This window comes from Parasteatoda tepidariorum, chromosome 10 (genome assembly GCF_982258835.1).
Source record: "Parasteatoda tepidariorum strain Cologne lab strain chromosome 10, Ptep-v5.0, whole genome shotgun sequence".
Classification (NCBI taxonomy): domain Eukaryota; kingdom Metazoa; phylum Arthropoda; class Arachnida; order Araneae; family Theridiidae; genus Parasteatoda; species Parasteatoda tepidariorum.
The window spans coordinates 94,020,596-94,038,459 of NC_141764.1; the positions used below are offsets into that span (position 1 = coordinate 94,020,596).

At 28.3% G+C, this 17,864-nt stretch overlaps 1 protein-coding gene across 1 annotated transcript; it reads right to left on the reverse strand.

The window, feature by feature from the left end:
• Window positions 1-1,222: 1,222 nt before the first annotated feature.
• Window positions 1,223-11,001, reverse strand: Mdh2 (malate dehydrogenase 2). The gene is made up of 8 exons (XM_016071939.5): window positions 10,868-11,001; window positions 9,128-9,322; window positions 6,271-6,438; window positions 3,897-4,022; window positions 2,821-2,997; window positions 2,686-2,736; window positions 2,493-2,594; window positions 1,223-1,467 (listed from the first exon to the last, which is right to left on the reverse strand). The coding sequence occupies exons 1-8, from the start codon at window positions 10,937-10,939 to the stop codon at window positions 1,339-1,341; spliced, it is 1,020 nt and encodes a 339-aa protein (XP_015927425.1). The 5' UTR covers window positions 10,940-11,001; the 3' UTR covers window positions 1,223-1,338.
• Between the last annotated feature and the right edge of the window lie 6,863 nt (window positions 11,002-17,864).

Consider the following 17,864-nt stretch of genomic DNA (forward strand, 5'->3'; position numbering starts at 1 on the left):
GTTGGAGAAAATTTGTTACTGTTGAAAAATTTGCCAGTTATGTTGTTCAGGTCAAAACTATCACTCAACGGTATTGTATGACAATTATTTAATAATTATCACATTCAAAAGTTTTTGAAACAATGTTTTAGTGAAGAAAAAAAATTCAGATTAATTTACTGTATCATTTGTATGAGCTCTCTATGAATTATTTATACATCAAAATAAGTTAAATTCTTTTATAATAGTTCAGGAATTACTGTTATTTATAAAAATTCAATCATGTAGCAAATTTCAAATGTGTTTAATAACATACGGTGACTGAGGTATTAAAGATTTTTATTTTTTTTAAATCACTGTTACATCAATTAGTAATTAATGGCTCTGTCATTTATGATAGAAAAATGTATGTGTGTTTTAAATTTTCTCAATGTCTTGATCACATTTTTTTTAGATTGAGGCTTGTGGCATATCATTGTGTATGGCTAACATGTAGTCTGTTTTCCTATACATTTCATGATCTGTCATGTATGCACTATTGTCTATTTGCATTGCCTGAGTTAAGTATAAGGGTTTCATGTGTAAAAAAGCATCACTGCCACTAAAATAATTCACCTTTTTGTAAATACTTGTTAAAGTGATATTTACTGTACATAATGTTAATACCTCAATAAACAGGAATACAGGTGCATTTTGTCATGCACATTTCAACTTGATTTAAAACAAAACCCTTGTGATAATAGTATTCTTGTAACTATATAATGAGGATTATTAGAATCTGGTTTCAATGAGAAAATTTCTTGTGCTTATTAGTCTATTTAAATGTTAAGAAAATGTGGTTTGAGGATAATTTTTATTTTTAATCTTGCACTTGAGCTCATTTTTTGACCAGACTTTTAATTTTTTTTTCTTCATATGTTAGTCATGTGTTCTGTTTTGTTATATGCTTCTTGTCAATGTCTTTGTTTATTGAATGTTTTATTTAAACTTTTTGTTTGTTGTTACATAACATTCTGATATGGTTAATTGTAGTTTTTTTTTTTTTTTTTAGTTTAAACTGCTGCTATTTATTTAATGTTTGTGGCATCAATTATTACAAAAATGTATTTTATGTTGAAGTAGATTAGCTCAAAACTTCTTCAGGGAAACTGTCATTTGTTTTTGACAATCTAGTTTAATTCATAATTTTTTTTTTTTTTTTGTTTTAAGCTGTGTATGTGGTGTAAACATATTTTAATAAAACTAAGTCTAAAAAATCAGTTTAATCTATTATTTCACTCACAAATTGCATATGAAGACTGAATTATTTACAGAAAAATTGTTGGTCTACCTTCCATTATTAATTTTCTGTCAACTGTTTTAAGATTTGTGGGCAAAGTCTTCTCCTTTCTTGATATTTCCTTTTAATTCTGGGATAGCTTTTTCTACTAAATCTTTTTCATACGCCGAGAGTTTTCCGAGTCCTAAATTCTTTTCGATTCCATTTTTCTGTAAGAAAAATTTTACAAGTCAGAGGCTACTTAAGCACAAAAAAATAAAAAACTTTAGTAAGTTGACTGAGAACTCAATACAATTGTAACACAAAAAAAAAGCTTTCATACAACATTATCAAGTTTTTGGTACTGTTAAAATAGCAAGGGGCATGTAAAAATAAGCCACATTTTCAATACTTCCAGGAAAGTGGATGAGTTTCTGGTAAACAAGTAGATTTGGCCTTTTCGTTAAAAATTTTACTCATCGGAATTTTTTTTCACAAAATTTCTTAATAGAAAATCTGATTATGTCAAAGGTACTGTAAACATATGAGAAAAAAATACCAGTTAATAATTCTACTGCTTTAAATAGAGTTTAAAAGGGAAGAATGGCAGTATATGAGGAAAAAAATATCTGGATTCATCAGCCTTTTTTTTTTTCCTTCTATTTTTGGCACATTAGAGTAATTTCTTTTTAATATAACCTCAAGCTTCAAAAATATACATTTTCCACCAATAAAATATAAGGTAGATTTTAATTCCATGCCTTTTCAATCAAAAGGTAAAATTTTAATTAACATTTGTATTTTTTTTATTTTTTTTGAAAAAAATTCATACTTATTAATTACTTTCTACAGCTATGCAAGTCTATATTAAGACAGCATTAAATGTTTAATTTAATCTGTACTTTTAATCTCAAGATTTCTAAAAATGTAATTTCAAATGTGTAGGAATTTAACACACACCGAGAAAGAAAGTAATTTCGTTAACTAAAATTAATTAATGCAACAATTTTTTTAAAATAAGTTTTAAAACTAAGAAAAGAAAATAATAAAAGTATCAATAATTTAAAACACTTTTTTTTTTAAACTTTTAAAATCAACAATATATATATATATATATATATTTAAATCAATGATTTTTTTTAAAAAAATCATTTGATTGTAAGTATCATCGTATTGTATTGATCATTTGTTTGAATGCTGTAATAAATGGAAAGATTAAAAAAAATTTAGTTCAACAAAAACTACTTTATCTTACCCCAAGATGTAAGGGAGTAGCGAAGTATGGAGCATCAGTTTCACTAGATTTAACATAAGCACATTCAATGACACCTTGCTTTCCGTTCATTGCACTTAATAACTGGAGGAAAGAAATAGATATTTATTTATTATCCATATGACAAGACATTAATTTCAGGACAGTGAGAAAAAACTGGATTTAGAATACTCACTGAAAAAGTGAATCGTGCCCCAGCATAAGCCATTGACAAAGTAGCTGAACCCTATTGAAATAGAATTGAGATAATATTACAAAAATGCAAAAGTATTTAGCACATCTGAATGAGTAACTGAAGGTATTAACTTACAGCTCCAGCTTTTGCTTTTACAACTTCAGTACCAGCTTCTTGAATTCTCTTTGTAATAGCATCTAGTTTGTCAGCTTCAAAAGAAACAGATGGCTTGCATTGAGAAATTAAAGGAATGATTGTTATTCCAGCATGTCCACCAACAACTGGAACATTTACTTCAGCTGGATCAAGACCCTTAATGGAATTAAAAAAGTCAAAACATAAAATAATTATATATTAATTTATAAAAATCAGCAAGATCTCATCAAATTTATTAGGAAAACGTACTTAAGCAGGAGTACTTATTTCTCACAAGTATCATTTTACATAATACTTAATAGAATATAATAACAATAGATTTAGTCTAATAATAACCTAGAATAAATTTAAAAATAAAAACAAGTAAAACAAAGAAGCAAGACTAGAAAAGTTTTTTGTCTGCCTTCCCCAAAAAGATTTTGGGTTTTTTAGTTTATTTAAAACAAAAGGTCAAAATTTTTTTTTGCTCAAAATTAAAAGTAACCAAATTATTCAAAAATATTTCATAGAAAAAAACTTTTTACTATTTGTGTTTTTAATAAAATTTCAAAAATATCCACTTTTGTTCTATAAATATGCTCACACGGCAAAAAAAAAAAAATTTCTAAATATGCTTATATATTACTATACAACTCCATGCACTTAACACAATTTCCCTAATGCATGTAAAAAAAAAATTCCCTTTGCTTGTTTGCAATATGAAAATGCCAGGCTTCCACATTATTATTTGAAAAGTTTAGTGGTAGAACCGCTAAGTGCCATTTTAGTAAATGAGCGGTAAAGTTTATTTGTTCTTTTTTTACGCTCAAACTTTATGTATTTTATGTGACACCCAAACAGGTTTTTAATAAAATTTTACCATTTGGGAGTTTAAACATTGATTTTAATGAAATTTAATTTAATTTTTCTCATAATCTTATAATATAATTTTGATAACAAAATTTAAGAAATACAACTTCGAATGCCTACACAGTTTATGTTCGGTTGGTTGAAGTTTAATGTCCCAAGAGAAATAAATTTATATCTGGTACTTTCAAAAATTAAATTGGCCATACCTTGGCTTCTGCAATGAATGCATCTGCTCTGACAACATCTAAAGTAGTTACACCAAAAATCCTGTTGGGATCAAAAACATTATGTTTCTTGAAAATTTCAGCAGTGATGGGCACAGTCGAATTTACCTAGAAACAGGTAAAAATATTATGTTGTAACATATCTAAACATAAACTAAAATATGCATACACAGGTTAAATCATAATATACTCCCTGATATGATATACAGGGTATCTGTTACATTTTATATTTTAAAATTTCATGACTTAACGAAGTTACTATTTTCTCAGACAAAAACACAACAATAAATTTAAAAAAACATTACAATAATATTCATTGAAATGATAGGTATAACCAAAACTGTTATACTCTGCATCGTCATATTTATAGATTTTAAATTTAAAAAACAGAGTAAAAAATAGTTAAAGCAATAAAATATCTATAAAAAAAATACAAAAGCAAATAATTCTCACCCCCCCGAGAATTACAATGTAAAGATACTTTTCTCGTTCATCGCAAAAGAAAGAAATATTATGTTATGCTGATATTTCTGTTCTCATTTCGGAATAAAAAAAGTTGAAAATGACTGGTTTGCTTCAGCTACAACTTTAAATTGATAAAATAAAAATTCTGAAATCACAGAAGTTTAAAAGATAATTTGCTCCAGAAATTATGTTTTTCTTTCATATTTTTAAAGAACATGATAAAAACATTTTATATACTCATGGACAAAAAAATTAGCGCACCAAGAAGGAGTGGTCAAAATGAAACAAAATTTTACATACGCAATGACTACTTTGATATTAGAAAATCAAAGAAAAACAATAATCTTTGATTTTCTAATCATTTACTTATATCAAAGTTGTCATTACGTATGTAAAATTTCGTTAAATTCAATGTAAAATTTCGCAAGAACTGAAAATTTAAAACTTTATCATTTTTATTTCTTTTATCATAACTGAAGAAAAAAAGCCTTCATATTTAAGAAGAAAAACTTTCTAAATTGAATTGTAAATTATAGGTGCACAGCCAAATTTCTCAACAAAAAATAAGTACCTTTTAAGTACTTTTTAAGCACTCAAGGAATATTTTTAATCCCTTTCCAAAAAAAAAAAAAAATCATAATTAGGATCTGTTCAGTACTAAAAATTATTTTTTTCTATTGTTTAAAGTTCTTAATTAATAAACAAAGTCAGTAAAATTCAAAAACATTTTCAAAAACTTTACATTATCATGATAAAGTAACTAGTTTCTGATAAATATTGTAGAGAAAATTGTGAAAATCATGAATTTTTTGTAACTTAGAATGACAATCGACACTGCAAAGAATTTTTTTTTAAAGATAAAAATTTAAGCACTTTTTACAAACCTCGAATAAAAAAAGCACCTTTAAGAGCTTTTAAAAAACGTCAATCAAAAATAAACACTTTTTAAAAACGCTACACACTCTGTAATAGAAAAAACTGGTTCAGTGACTAACAGTTGAAAAAACCGTACTTTAAAACTCATGATTTAAAGTCAATTATCTTATGATTAAAGTTGAAAACTTTTACAGTTGTAACTTCTTAAATTCTTAGCACAATAAAAATATAATCAAAATTTTTTAGAGTTCACTGATATCATGCAAATGCTTTTAGAATTATCTTTCTTTATATTACACATTTCTCATCACTCAAATTTATTTTTAAGTGCAGATGATCTTTTGATTTTTCCCCCCTTGATCTAAGGCACAATGTTGATAATAAAATTACTACCATCTATTCATAACATTAAAATAAAGGGAGTTTTAAAGTACACTATTATATAAAACAGCAATAATTGTGAAGTTATAACTAAGTTAAGATATAATTATACATAAAATTTAAAAATTTCAAAGTTATATGACATATTTATCCTGTAACCTTTTACAGAGTTAAAAAAATGTGAATTTTTTTTTTTTTTTAAATTTAAGAAAGTGTCAGATGGATACCAGGGGTTTGTCCAAGCCAAATTTACTACCGTTAGCGGTACCTTCACAAATGCAACCTTTAGGAAAAACGGTAGTTTCACAAAATACTTTTTCTTAAAATGTTATTTTTGTGTCTCGTCAGAAACGATAGATCAGTATTTTTGTGTTGATTTTTTAATATAATTTTCACAAAATAGGTACCTCTCAGAAAAACCTAGACAGAGCCCTGGATATCATACTTAACAATACCGTTACTTAAAGCATTGGGGTACAAATATATTTAAAAGCATACACAGCAATTCTTAATAACTAAACAATGACATAAATAAACAGCATATAGCTGTAAAGTAGTCAAACAAAATAAGTTTTATATGCAAAATAATAAAGTTTGAATACTCAATAATGTAAATTCTAAAATAAGTACTTACAGGGTTGGCAATGATGCAAACCATTGCTTTAGGACATACTTTAGCACAAGCATCAGCCAAATCTCGTACTATAGATGCATTTGTATTGAATAAATCATCACGGGTCATTCCAGGTTTTCGTGGAACTCCAGCAGGTATCACTACAACGTCACATTTATCTAAACATGCCTAAAAGAAAAAAAATTTTAATTGAGTATGGCACTTTTACAAATTATTTCCATAAATAAAAGGTTAGGTTTAAAACAATAAGTAGACAAAAACAACTCCTAATTCAGTTATATCATTTTGGAAAAAATCAGAGTGCCTTTTCTCACAAAATAAAATTTACAACTCTTAGAAGTTAAACATTCAAGAAGGTAAATTTTCTTACAGAAGCAGAAACAAATAAATATAAAGCACAGAATAAACACAAATAATAGTTGTGATATAAACTCAGGGGCAAAAATTGAAAGGGGATAGAAGACCTCTGCGTAAACTATTTTCACCATACAATGCAAGGGCGGAGAGCAGTGAATCACTCGAAAGTATCCGTTACTGTCACATGAAAGAATGAGACACCAAATGGATACAGGGATTAAATTAATTAACAGCATGAAGGGTAAATAATAAATAAATTGCTAATAATTGTGGTAAAGAAAGCATTATACCTGTAACATTGCAAGTGGTGCATATCATTTAATTTATTTCTAATTAATTCAGTACCACCTAGTGGTTCGCAGCTTACTTTCTGCCCATGTATTATGGCAAGATTGTTTGTTTAGATGCAGAGTTCTCCCTAGGAATAAAAAAGAGCAGGGTGCTTCCTCACATATAAGGAAATTTTGAGTTTCGACTCACTCAAGAGCCTAAAAATTTATAAAATGTTTTTTGTTATGGAACAACTGAATTTGATCCCTAATAATTTTAAAATTACCCTCTTATACTATTTTATGTGTATTTCAAAAAATACTAACTCATTATCAAATTAAGAGAAAAATTTGAAGTTAAAATAATTAGTCATTTCAAGACAATCACTGTGCTAAAGTTTTTTCAAAAAAAAAAAAAAAATTATATGAAGATTTTTAAAAAATAATTAAATGATAAACAATTTGAAAACTTTTGCTTTTTCCTATAGTTTAAACTGAAAATGAGACAATAAACATCTAAAGCATTCTTTTTTTTTTTTAAAAAAAAAAAGGTATTTTAATGGGTAAAGGTATTGAAATTTCATAAATACATTGTCTCCAAAAAAAAGAGAAACTTATCAAAATTTAACCAGGTGAGAATAATACTAACAAACGAAATATTTGTAAGAGAAATTGGAATGAAACACAAAAACTCAGATAATTTTACCAGTGTGTAATTATTATTTAAACAGTGAATTTATTTTATTTAAATGGAATATGAATAAAAAAAAGTTTTTTAAAGGGAAGTTACAAAAGGCTTATTTTTACAAAAAGGGAGCATCAAAGGACGGAAGAACACTGTTAGATGCTTTCTATCATTCCTCTAATTTTTGATCACGAGTTTCAAAACACTGTGTTAGTTCTCTTTAATAAAAATAATAATAAAAAAATGATTTTTCTTAAAAAAAAAAAAAAAAAAAACTGGGTCTATTAATACAAAAACTTAGCTTTTAGTATAACACATATGCATACTGAAAGTATAAGAGATGAAAAAGATTGAATAGATAGCAGCTGAATCTAAGCTAAAAAAAAAATTAAAATATTTTGCTTATAAGAGAAAAATGAAATAAAAATTCTAGTCAAAGAAAGATAATATGCAATTAAAGTCTTTTTTTTTTTTTTTTTTTTACAAGTCTAGAAATTATTTTAGTTTGATTAAATAAATATATCATAATTATAATTTAAATATAAGCATTATGAATGGCACAATAAACTTAATACTATTAGTTAACTGTACTATACCCATATCAACTGAGGCATTTATAATGAAGAAAAGGCACAAGAAAATTAAAAAATATTACTTCAAATTAAAAAAATAAAATTAATTAATTAATAATCAACTTTTGGGATTATAACTCATAAGTCAATTAATAAAATATAGTTAAATTTTAAAACGTAGCCTATACTGTAACTTTAAAAAAAATTATACCATTACCAAAACGTTTTTTTAACTAATTTCGTATGCTGTGAAAAGAACCTAAAATGAACTGCCGCTTCACTGCATTAAAAAAAAAAAATTTAATCACTTAATAAACTAGGAGTCTATGCTCCCTATTTGTACTGCTTATCAACTTCTATAATCGTTCATTTTTGTTTATCTTTCATTATTGTTTATCTCATCCATTATTGTTTATCTTTTCTACATTGTAAACATTTCCAACAGAAACATTGAATATTTTGATTTCAAATTATTGTACCCTTATGCAACAACATTCTGTTAATGGGTTAATTGCAATGAAACAGATAATTATCTAGATTTGTAAAATAATCTTTTTCATTTGAAAAACAAATTTATCTAAGGAATAGAGATAGACTACGAATAAGAAGAAATGAATGTGAAGTATTTTTACTTCTTGAAGAGACTTATAACAATTCAAATAGGGAGCAGTTTTTATCGTTATATATTAAGCTTTTTTTTTGTTTTTAAAAATTTCACTATGAATTTTAAAATGATTTTTACACGGAATAAACTTACGATGATGTTTAATAGAATAAATTTACAACATTAATTGGCAGTTTCCTAATTTAATATACTAATGTTTACATTGACCTTTCACAGGAAAAACATTGAAAAAATAATTAATCACAATTAGAATTGTGGTATAGAAGTGTTTATAATTAATTTTTAGTCAATTTTACTAAAGAGAACTTTTGAACATTTAAAAAAAACTAACAATATGCAAATTACATACCGCTAATTGATCTGGTCCCATGTGACCTGTAACCTTAGCCCTGGAATTTATGTGACTTAAATCTGCAGCAACACCTGGTGTATGAGCAATATCATACAATGATAAATGAGAAACTAATGGACTCTGTTTAATAAGCAAAGACATGGGCTGGCCAATGCCGCCGCTGGCTCCAAGAACAGCAACTTTGGCATTCCTCTGAAATTAAAAAGATTAAATTTGAAATGAATCTTATAACATAAAAAGTGAAATAAAGCTCACAAAAATATCAGTCTGAATGTGATATCTGAGAATTTTCTTTTAGATGCACAAACTTTGAAATTCATAGAGCATTTATATTTAAAGAGAAAATAAATATAATTTATTTATAATAAATATAATTTTTTAAGTTTTAAATTTTTTTTAGATAAATACCACTTTAAAAAAAAAAATTACCTTTAAATACTCATTTTCTAGTAATTTTCAGAACAAAATCTTTTAAGCTGTTTATCAAAATTTTTTTAAATTTAAATTTTTTTTTTTTTTTTTTTGAAAAAAGAAACAGGTATGCAAAGAAATAATCTCTGAACATAAATATTTAAAAAAAAAATAATTATTAACTGATAAACAATTTGTAAGATTTTTATATAATTTAAACTGAAAATTATGAGAAAATAAACATTTAAAGATGCATCTTTTAAAAAAATGCAGATTTAAAAAATTTATTAATATCCCCCCTGAAAAAGAAATAATTTTAAAAATTTAAGAGTTGAGAATAATCCAGTAAAAAATATATTTGAAATAGTAATCAGAATTAAACTTATAAAACACAGATAATTTCACCAGTGTGCAATTACTTAAACAGAGAATCAATTTTCTTTTATCAATTATCAGAAAAATTAATATTTTTTCATATTTTTCACATTAGGGGCCGTTCAAAAAGTACGTACATCCTGAAGGGGGGGGAGGGGTTCAAAATTTCTCCATTTTTGTGTACGTACTTTTTGAACGGCCCCTTATCATGATATCATTATATAGGTAATATTATCAATTATAACATTATAATATTATCAATTTTATTGAATAATACACTCCAAAAAGCAAGTTATGAGTAACTAAATAAACTGCTCTTTCATGCAAAATATTAAGGATTTATAAATAAAATCAGCCTATTTAAATATTGATTTAAATCAATGCATTTTAAAAGAATTCAATGTTTAGAATCTCCAGGCATACTTTTTAAGGGGTAACGTCAGGTAACAGTGATTTCTGTCAATTTGAAGAAAAAAAAGCAGATACCTTAATAAATTTGTAATTCAGGTGATAATTATTAATTATACATTTCAATGGATTCGTTCTAAACTTAGTAGCTACTGCAGGGGTGAGTTTTCAAAACGGAGGGAACAGCTTAAAAACATTTTCCACTTGAAGTTAATAAAACGCTAAAATTAGCTATAACAATAATATTGGGGGCAAATGAAATTGTTTTGAAAATCTTAAGAAGATTGATTATTAATTAAGATGATCATTTAAGACTTTTATCTCTCAGTCTCAAAAACGTAAAATATGGAGCATCAACAACTCCAACTGCAAAGTTTTTGAAAATGTAAGATTCATTTGAATCTGGATTGCAAAACAAACAATATTTCAATGCATCAATCAAAAAATAATATTGCACTTCACGATACACTCAAGAAATGCACACACCGGCGATGTGTCTTTCAATTAATGATTCATAAAATAGAATTATTAAAGTTATAATACCTGTGCTGACGATGAAAAACTGCGGGTTAATAAACTGCAAGCAGGAGCAGCTTTAGTCAAAGTGGAAAACATTATTTAATTATTAAATTTAAATTTTGAAAAATGAAACCAGACAGAATATCAGCAAAAGCTCAGGATCAAATAGGACGTGAGAACCGTTGCCAGCGTAGAAATAAGATATACAAATCTTTTCCAATAAAGATTGCTTCTCACCGAATACTATCTCCGCATGTGCACCGTATAAGCGATTCTTTCGTTGCAATCAGTCCGGTAGATGTCACTAAAATAGGTAATGAATTCTATTATTTATTGGCAATCGCATTGCTCGAATGTGCCATCTGGGGAGAAGACCGAATCCATGTCTTGAACCTTCCCCTTCTCCTCTTTTCAGTTGAATGCACTACGATATATTCCAGGCAAAGCAGGTCTCGGTTGAGCCATTGTATTCAGTTGCCTCATTGACTTTTGATGAGCTTTACTCCAGGAAAAACAATGACTTAAAGTCTTGGAGGGTCCCTCCCATAGAGTTGATATACTGGGTAGAGAGAGTAGAATAACCCCCGACCCGTGGACAAGATAAAGTCACGTGACTGTAGCCCAAACTCGCCGTTCACTGAGACCGCTTCGATTCCCGTCCATTCGTTTAGCATTGCGATCGTCTGATGCAATTAACTGTCTGTCTTTTTAATTCAGAAATAAGAATGGTACAAAAGTCCTGAGCATTTTGCTGCACGGAGAAGCTTTCTAGGGACTGTCCGATAACTTTTTACAAGAAAGGGCGACATTTTTTTTCACTTTTTCTATTTTAAAATTGATTTTAAAATTTTTCCGATACTCAGTCATGCTCTGATAATCATGTTTTATTTGCTTTAATAATCAATTACGATCGTTTTTGCTCACTTTTTTTGCATTTAACATAAGTTTTTATTGTTTCTTAAACTTTAAACTTATAATGTTTAAGTATATTTCAATATATACTCTATTTTTAGCTGAAATAGCTGCAAAGCTTTGTTGGCTTCCTTGGCGAGATACTTTAGCGCCAAGGAACAGTTAACTTTCGGTTTTGTTTTGTTCTCTTTAAATGTCGATATCATTTCTGTATATTCCGAAGATTTTGTATATCTTTACCTCTTGATTACTAAAACCCAATATTTATCTTGTTCTGAAATGTTTCCTTTAAATTTATATATTTAAATAAAAAATGTGGTACATAAGAAATTGTGTTTTTTAAATTATATAGGAATGCTTAAAAAACCAATTATTTGTATATTCTTATATGTTTGATGAATAATTAAATTCTATGAAATATTTTTAGTATTTAAATATAAAATAGTGTATAGTAGTCTCAGCTATTCAGATTATTAATTTTTAATAAAATTGTATAATTCTGTTACTATACATAAAATGAATACAAATTATGTACTATTTAGAAAATAAATTAAGGTACATTTAAAATAATCATTAAGTACTTGTTTATCTTCTTTTTATTTAAAAATAGTTGCTATATTGGAAATACTTTATTTTACTAGTATATTAAAGTGTAGAATTAGTTTGATTTAGTGCAACAAATTTAAAAAACATAACATAGAAGTGGCTAAGTTGTATAGGAGTAAATTAATGCAGTAAATTAGCTCATGTGATGGATTGGTATGGAATAAATTGTTCAGACGGCCAAGGCTAACAGCTGGCTGTGGGGCAAAGATTTAACATCCTGAACCTTTCTTGTAAACTTTCAACTGTTTTTACCTTTGTATAGATTGTATATATTTTATTTGCTAGCTGGCTGAAAGATGTAGTTTTAAATGCGCTTACTATTTTTAAGAAAATTACGTTTTTTATGGAGGGGCATTGTAATTTTCTTAATGTCCATAAAATGATTATGGTTTTTTTATTTCAATCTACAATTTAGTACAAAGTAAAAATTCTAATTGCTTTCTCTTTTATTTAAGAATTTTTCGTTTAAATTTCGAAAGCTTTTCTACTAGTCACTTTGCGTGTACAATTCAATTTTCCTTGTAACTTATGGAATTAGATTGTACATGAAATACAAAGTAAAATTTCTAATTAAACTCTTTTATTATTTTCTTTTATTAGTTTAATACTTTTAATCTTATATTTTTCTCTATTCGGCGCTGAAAACTTTTATATTAGAATAAATATTTTATTTCCTATTTAGACAAATTGTTGAGTATTAAGTTAAAATGCAACAGTAGTTAATTTTTGAAAATATCTATTTTAAGTGTCAGGAAAAAAGAAGTCAAAATTCTAAATTAATAATGTAAATAATCTTTATTACAATAATTAATATTGTAAATAATTTAATGTATTCAATAAATGAATAAAATTCTAGACGTTATTAAATTTAATCAAAAATATGTTTTCTAACTAATCTGTTCTACTAAAAACGGGTTTTATTTTCCTCGAAGCTATTTTTCCCGAAATTTAATATTACCTCTCGAGCAGTCTCTTGGTGAGCATAAATAAAAATGATAAAAGTGTTGCAACATTAACGTTATTTCTAAGCATCGAACTTTTTTCAGACAATCTGTTTAATTTTACAATTTGCTTTATCTAACAGTGATAAAACTTTTAAAACGTAAAGATAAAATTTATTTTTTAAATGAACTTATGTTTCATTAAAGAAGAAAGGCAACATTTTCAAATTCACATTTTAAGCCCTGGTAAGCGTTAAAAAATCGTGATTTTTGTATCGAAGTTATTATTTTTTTTAAAAAAAAATAACAATAGTTAAATGTAATAATAGTTATTACAATATATGTTGTTAATTTTTTTTATTAAATAGGTCTTTGCAATAAAAACATTTACAATTTTTTTTTTCTGAATATAGTAATAAATATAAGTGGTGCAAAATATCGTTTTTTATTTTTATATAATGAATAAGTTTTTAAGGAATAGTGTTAAGGGTAAAGACGAGAACTACTTAATTTTTTTTAATAAAGGCAGTACTTTAATTAAAAATTATTTGTTAAAAAAAAAAGCTCCTTATGTTTTAAAAACCCATTTAATAATATTAAAGAAATGTGATTAACGAAAATATTTTTTTGCTCTCTTTCAAATGCTGCGATTATTTGCGCATCGGTAATATCGAAATAAAGCTGTTTAAAACATTTTGTGCGTAAACATTTGTGATACTGCGCCAAGTATTGCACTCTTTCCATCACGTGATTGTTGCTCTTTGCTTGCTATCTATGGCGCGTCTTTTCGGAAGGAGTAAAGCAAACTTGGTTCCTCTACCTACTATTTCAACTCTATGGTCCCTCCATCCCATGATCGGTATTGGCGGAGATGTCCTGGGGGCTCCATTGGTATTGGGGCTCCATCACAAATCTCGACAGCGCCGTCTGGTCGGCTCTATCGCAGGAAAACTGCGATAGAGCCTACCAGACAGTGCTGTCGAGATTTGCCAGCGGCCACCTGAGGATCGAGTGGCTACTTTTGCAATGACAACAGGGTTTTCCCAGTTTGTGCTGAGTGGAGAGTGCGTCCCCAGAGCAATTTCTGGCTTGTCTTCACATTTCTAAGGAGACTTTCGCGACGGCCCCTTTGCTTGCCCTGGATTTTTTGAGAGTGTATAGACTCATTCATAAAGTCTAGCTGCCGCTAGACAGTGAGGGGATTAGTCACCCACTGACACACGATATTTTCCAATTTCTTAATATATTACGTATTTTAAAGAGAAGCACAAGAATTCTCAAGGCTCTTAGTAGCCCAGTCCCCTTTTCAACTTTAAAAAGGATTGTTATATCAAAAATCAATGGGGATTTCCATCACCAATTATCAGAAAGGGTAAAAACCAAAGTGTGGAGAGATATTCAACAGAACACCATTCCAGACTGGCCACGCCGCGAAGCGGTGGCTCAGTCTCGACTATATACCGGACATGATTACCTAGCCGCACACCTGCTTCGTTTAGGGCTGGCACCTAATCCATATTGTTCTCTGTGCAAGAGCCAAGCTGTCTTCGATGGCAGCCACATCTTGTTCTGCAGGGCCCTCCGCGGGTCGTCGTCTACCGAGCGATATTGGGAAGCAAGTGCGCTCCTGAGAAAATGACTTTTTACTTTTTTGTTTTGTTCCTGTGTTTTTGCTTTTTAACATGTCAGTTCACTTCTGCCATTTGAAATAAATAAATTATATTTTAAGCTTTTACTTGTCAAAAATATTTTTTGAAATTCCCACGACGTTTTCTTTCCGATCTATGATCAATGTAGTTTTCAGTTCCATATAGTTTCCTAACTAAAAAGTTTTTAATCTAATTCGAAAATAAAAACAGAAACTAAAGTACTTTCTTCTACTATGACCAGGGCTCGAAAAAACTCAGAAATTTTACCCGTCCTCGAGGACGGCATGTCCAACATTGTACCCGTCCTCCTTTGAAACTAACCCGTAGCTTCTAAATAAATAAAAATTTAATTTTCTCTTATTTATTACAAACATTTATATAAATTTCACAATGAATTAGTAGTTACTAGGATTACATTATACAGTAATAAAAGAAATACTATGTTACTAATAGTGACATAGTATTTCTTTTGTGAAATAATTTATTTCTTTTATGAAATAATTTAAATGACAAAGGTTAAGTTATCTGGAATGTCAATTTATCCGAGGGTGCTGCGTTTTTTTAAATGAATAAAATATGACGTTTGACAGTTCCACAATCAAGTCTATGATTTATAGAGGTTTCTGCACTGAAATCTGATAGAGGTTTTCCATTTAGGTAGATGCTCATAATTGCGCTTAACGCTTCTTGTTTAAAGACCAGTACGTAATGTGTTTTTTTGTAAGTTTATTGCTGAAAAGCCCTTTCAACCTCTGCAGTATGTTGCTGTATTTCTAGATTAGAGGGTCATTTTAGAAGTGAGGCGGTAGACTCTTATAAGATAACAAAAATTGAAAATGTAGCACGAACATTAACGGGAAAATGGCCGTCCGCGCGGACGTCGGATTCGAGAAATTCGTTGTCCGCGGGGAATTTTTGACCGCCGAGGACGGGCGGACGGGCTGTTTTTCGAGCCCTGACTATGACTCTCCACATGATAATGGTGAAAGCATGCGAAGTGTTGCCACAGAGAGTCCTGCTCTGCTCTCCGCCACCTTTAGACCATTCTTCCACGAGTGTTTTTTCCCTGCCTTTATTTCTTGTTTATTTATATTTTTTTCTTATTGTGGAATAAAAGAAGAAATCCAGTCTGTCTTCTAAAATACTTCTAAACAGGTATATTTCGAAAATTTAAGTTAACATCCGTATGACTCCGATGCGCAAAATTTGAAGTATTTACGAATGCATACTTCAAGCGCACATGCGTTAAAACTGATGAAATACGCATACACTCGCGAAAAAATATCAAACTTACGTAAATGAAAGTAAAAAGTTTTGCAAAACTCCACCATTTTAGAACGCTAATGTAGTGGAATATAGTTTTAAATTTAATCACAAAACCAAAACAAAATTTATAATCGAAATGAGCTACAGGTGACGTAGAGCAGACCCCTCTACCTATGGCAAGTTTTCTCCTGCTTTCAATCTTAGCATGCAGAGAATCATAGATGAAGGAAGTACATTAGTTTCTGCGGTGATTTTCAAATAGATTAAAAACTTTTAGGTTAGGAAACTATATGGAACTGGAAACTGCATTAAACATACTTCTAAAAGAAATCTTTGTGGATGTTCTTCAAAAATATTTGTGATATTTAATTACGGAAAAAATTAAGAAATTGGAAAATATCACAGTACATTTCTATACAACTGAAAAGAGGAGGAGAAGGGTTAAAACATGGAACAGGTCTTCTCCCCAGATTGCGTATTCGAAAGTTCCGATCACGAAAAGAATGTAGCTTATTATTTAGAATTGTCGCCGAAGATTTCAGAAATTTAATTTCTGCATTAGGTTCACAATTAAGCATAATTTACAGTATTTCGCTATATATTGCATATATATTAGTACCTAATATAAGCATTTATTAATATTTGAATTATAATATCAATATAATTCAAATGTTAATGAATAATATTTATATTAAATACTATTAACATGATTTAATATTAATAAATTTCAGCATGTTAAAATTTAAGTAAATGAGCATAAATAAAATTATATTTTGTTTGTAGGAGTTGAAAGTTTGGCTATTTTTCTTTGGAGATTGACATACTCAAACAGATTGTTTGATTTTAGTAGAAAATTCTTCCTTCTAAATAATTTAGCTTAATGCGGGTTTCATTTATGGTAAAGGATTTCCAATGACTATTATTACTATTTTTATATTATCTATGTACTACACCTGTGCTACTTTATTATCCAACTGATATTCATGTCTATATGAAAATCAAACCACCCTTTACTCTTCAATTGATCCTCGGACGTTAGCTGAATATCTGTCAAACTAATTTTTCTTTTAAATTTTTAATAGAAATAAACACTTGATATCATTATGTGTGTAATGTCTTCTTTTTTTCTTTGTAATAAATTTTAATCATTGTGCATTTAACAAATGGCATCAGCATTTAGATGGAATTTCCTATTTTCCATTTAATATTTATTCAGAGTATTCTTCTACGCGTGAAATCTGAAACAAATTTTCAAAGTCACGTGATATTTAAAAAAATAATAAGAATATTTTAAACTAATTGTAAAATAGTGCTCATCATTCATTAACAATGAAAAAAGTGCTCAGATTCCTCACCCTAATTATGCAGAATGATGCAAAAGATGAAAACTAGCGGATTAAATTTTTAGAAGAACACATAGACTACTAAGAATTATAATAGTGGTTTGGAAACACTGTCCTAACGAGATGATAAGGGATGTAGTGTTTAGGTGTTTTGATGGAAAAAAAAATATTAATTACTTGTGGCAAATTGATATTTAAAGATTAGAATAATGAAATTTCTTTATAGCTATGGTAACCGTAGCCGTCTGGGCGATGCTAACCGTAGCCACAAAAGTAAGTCCCCTTAAGGTGCCTAGATCATTTT

Excerpts from the sequence above, each read along its gene's own strand:
- Mdh2 (XM_016071939.5), bottom strand. The coding sequence starts at position 10,939 with ATGTTTTCCACTTTGACTAAAGCTGCTCCTGCTTGCAGTTTATTAACC. Across the intron at positions 2,595-2,685 it reads GGGCACGATTCACTTTTTCA|TTATTAAGTGCAATGAACGG; the intron begins GTGAGTATTCTA and ends TCTTTCCTCCAG. Across the intron at positions 1,468-2,492 it reads CTACTCCCTTACATCTTGGG|AAAAATGGAATCGAAAAGAA; the intron begins GTAAGATAAAGT and ends TTTTTCTTACAG.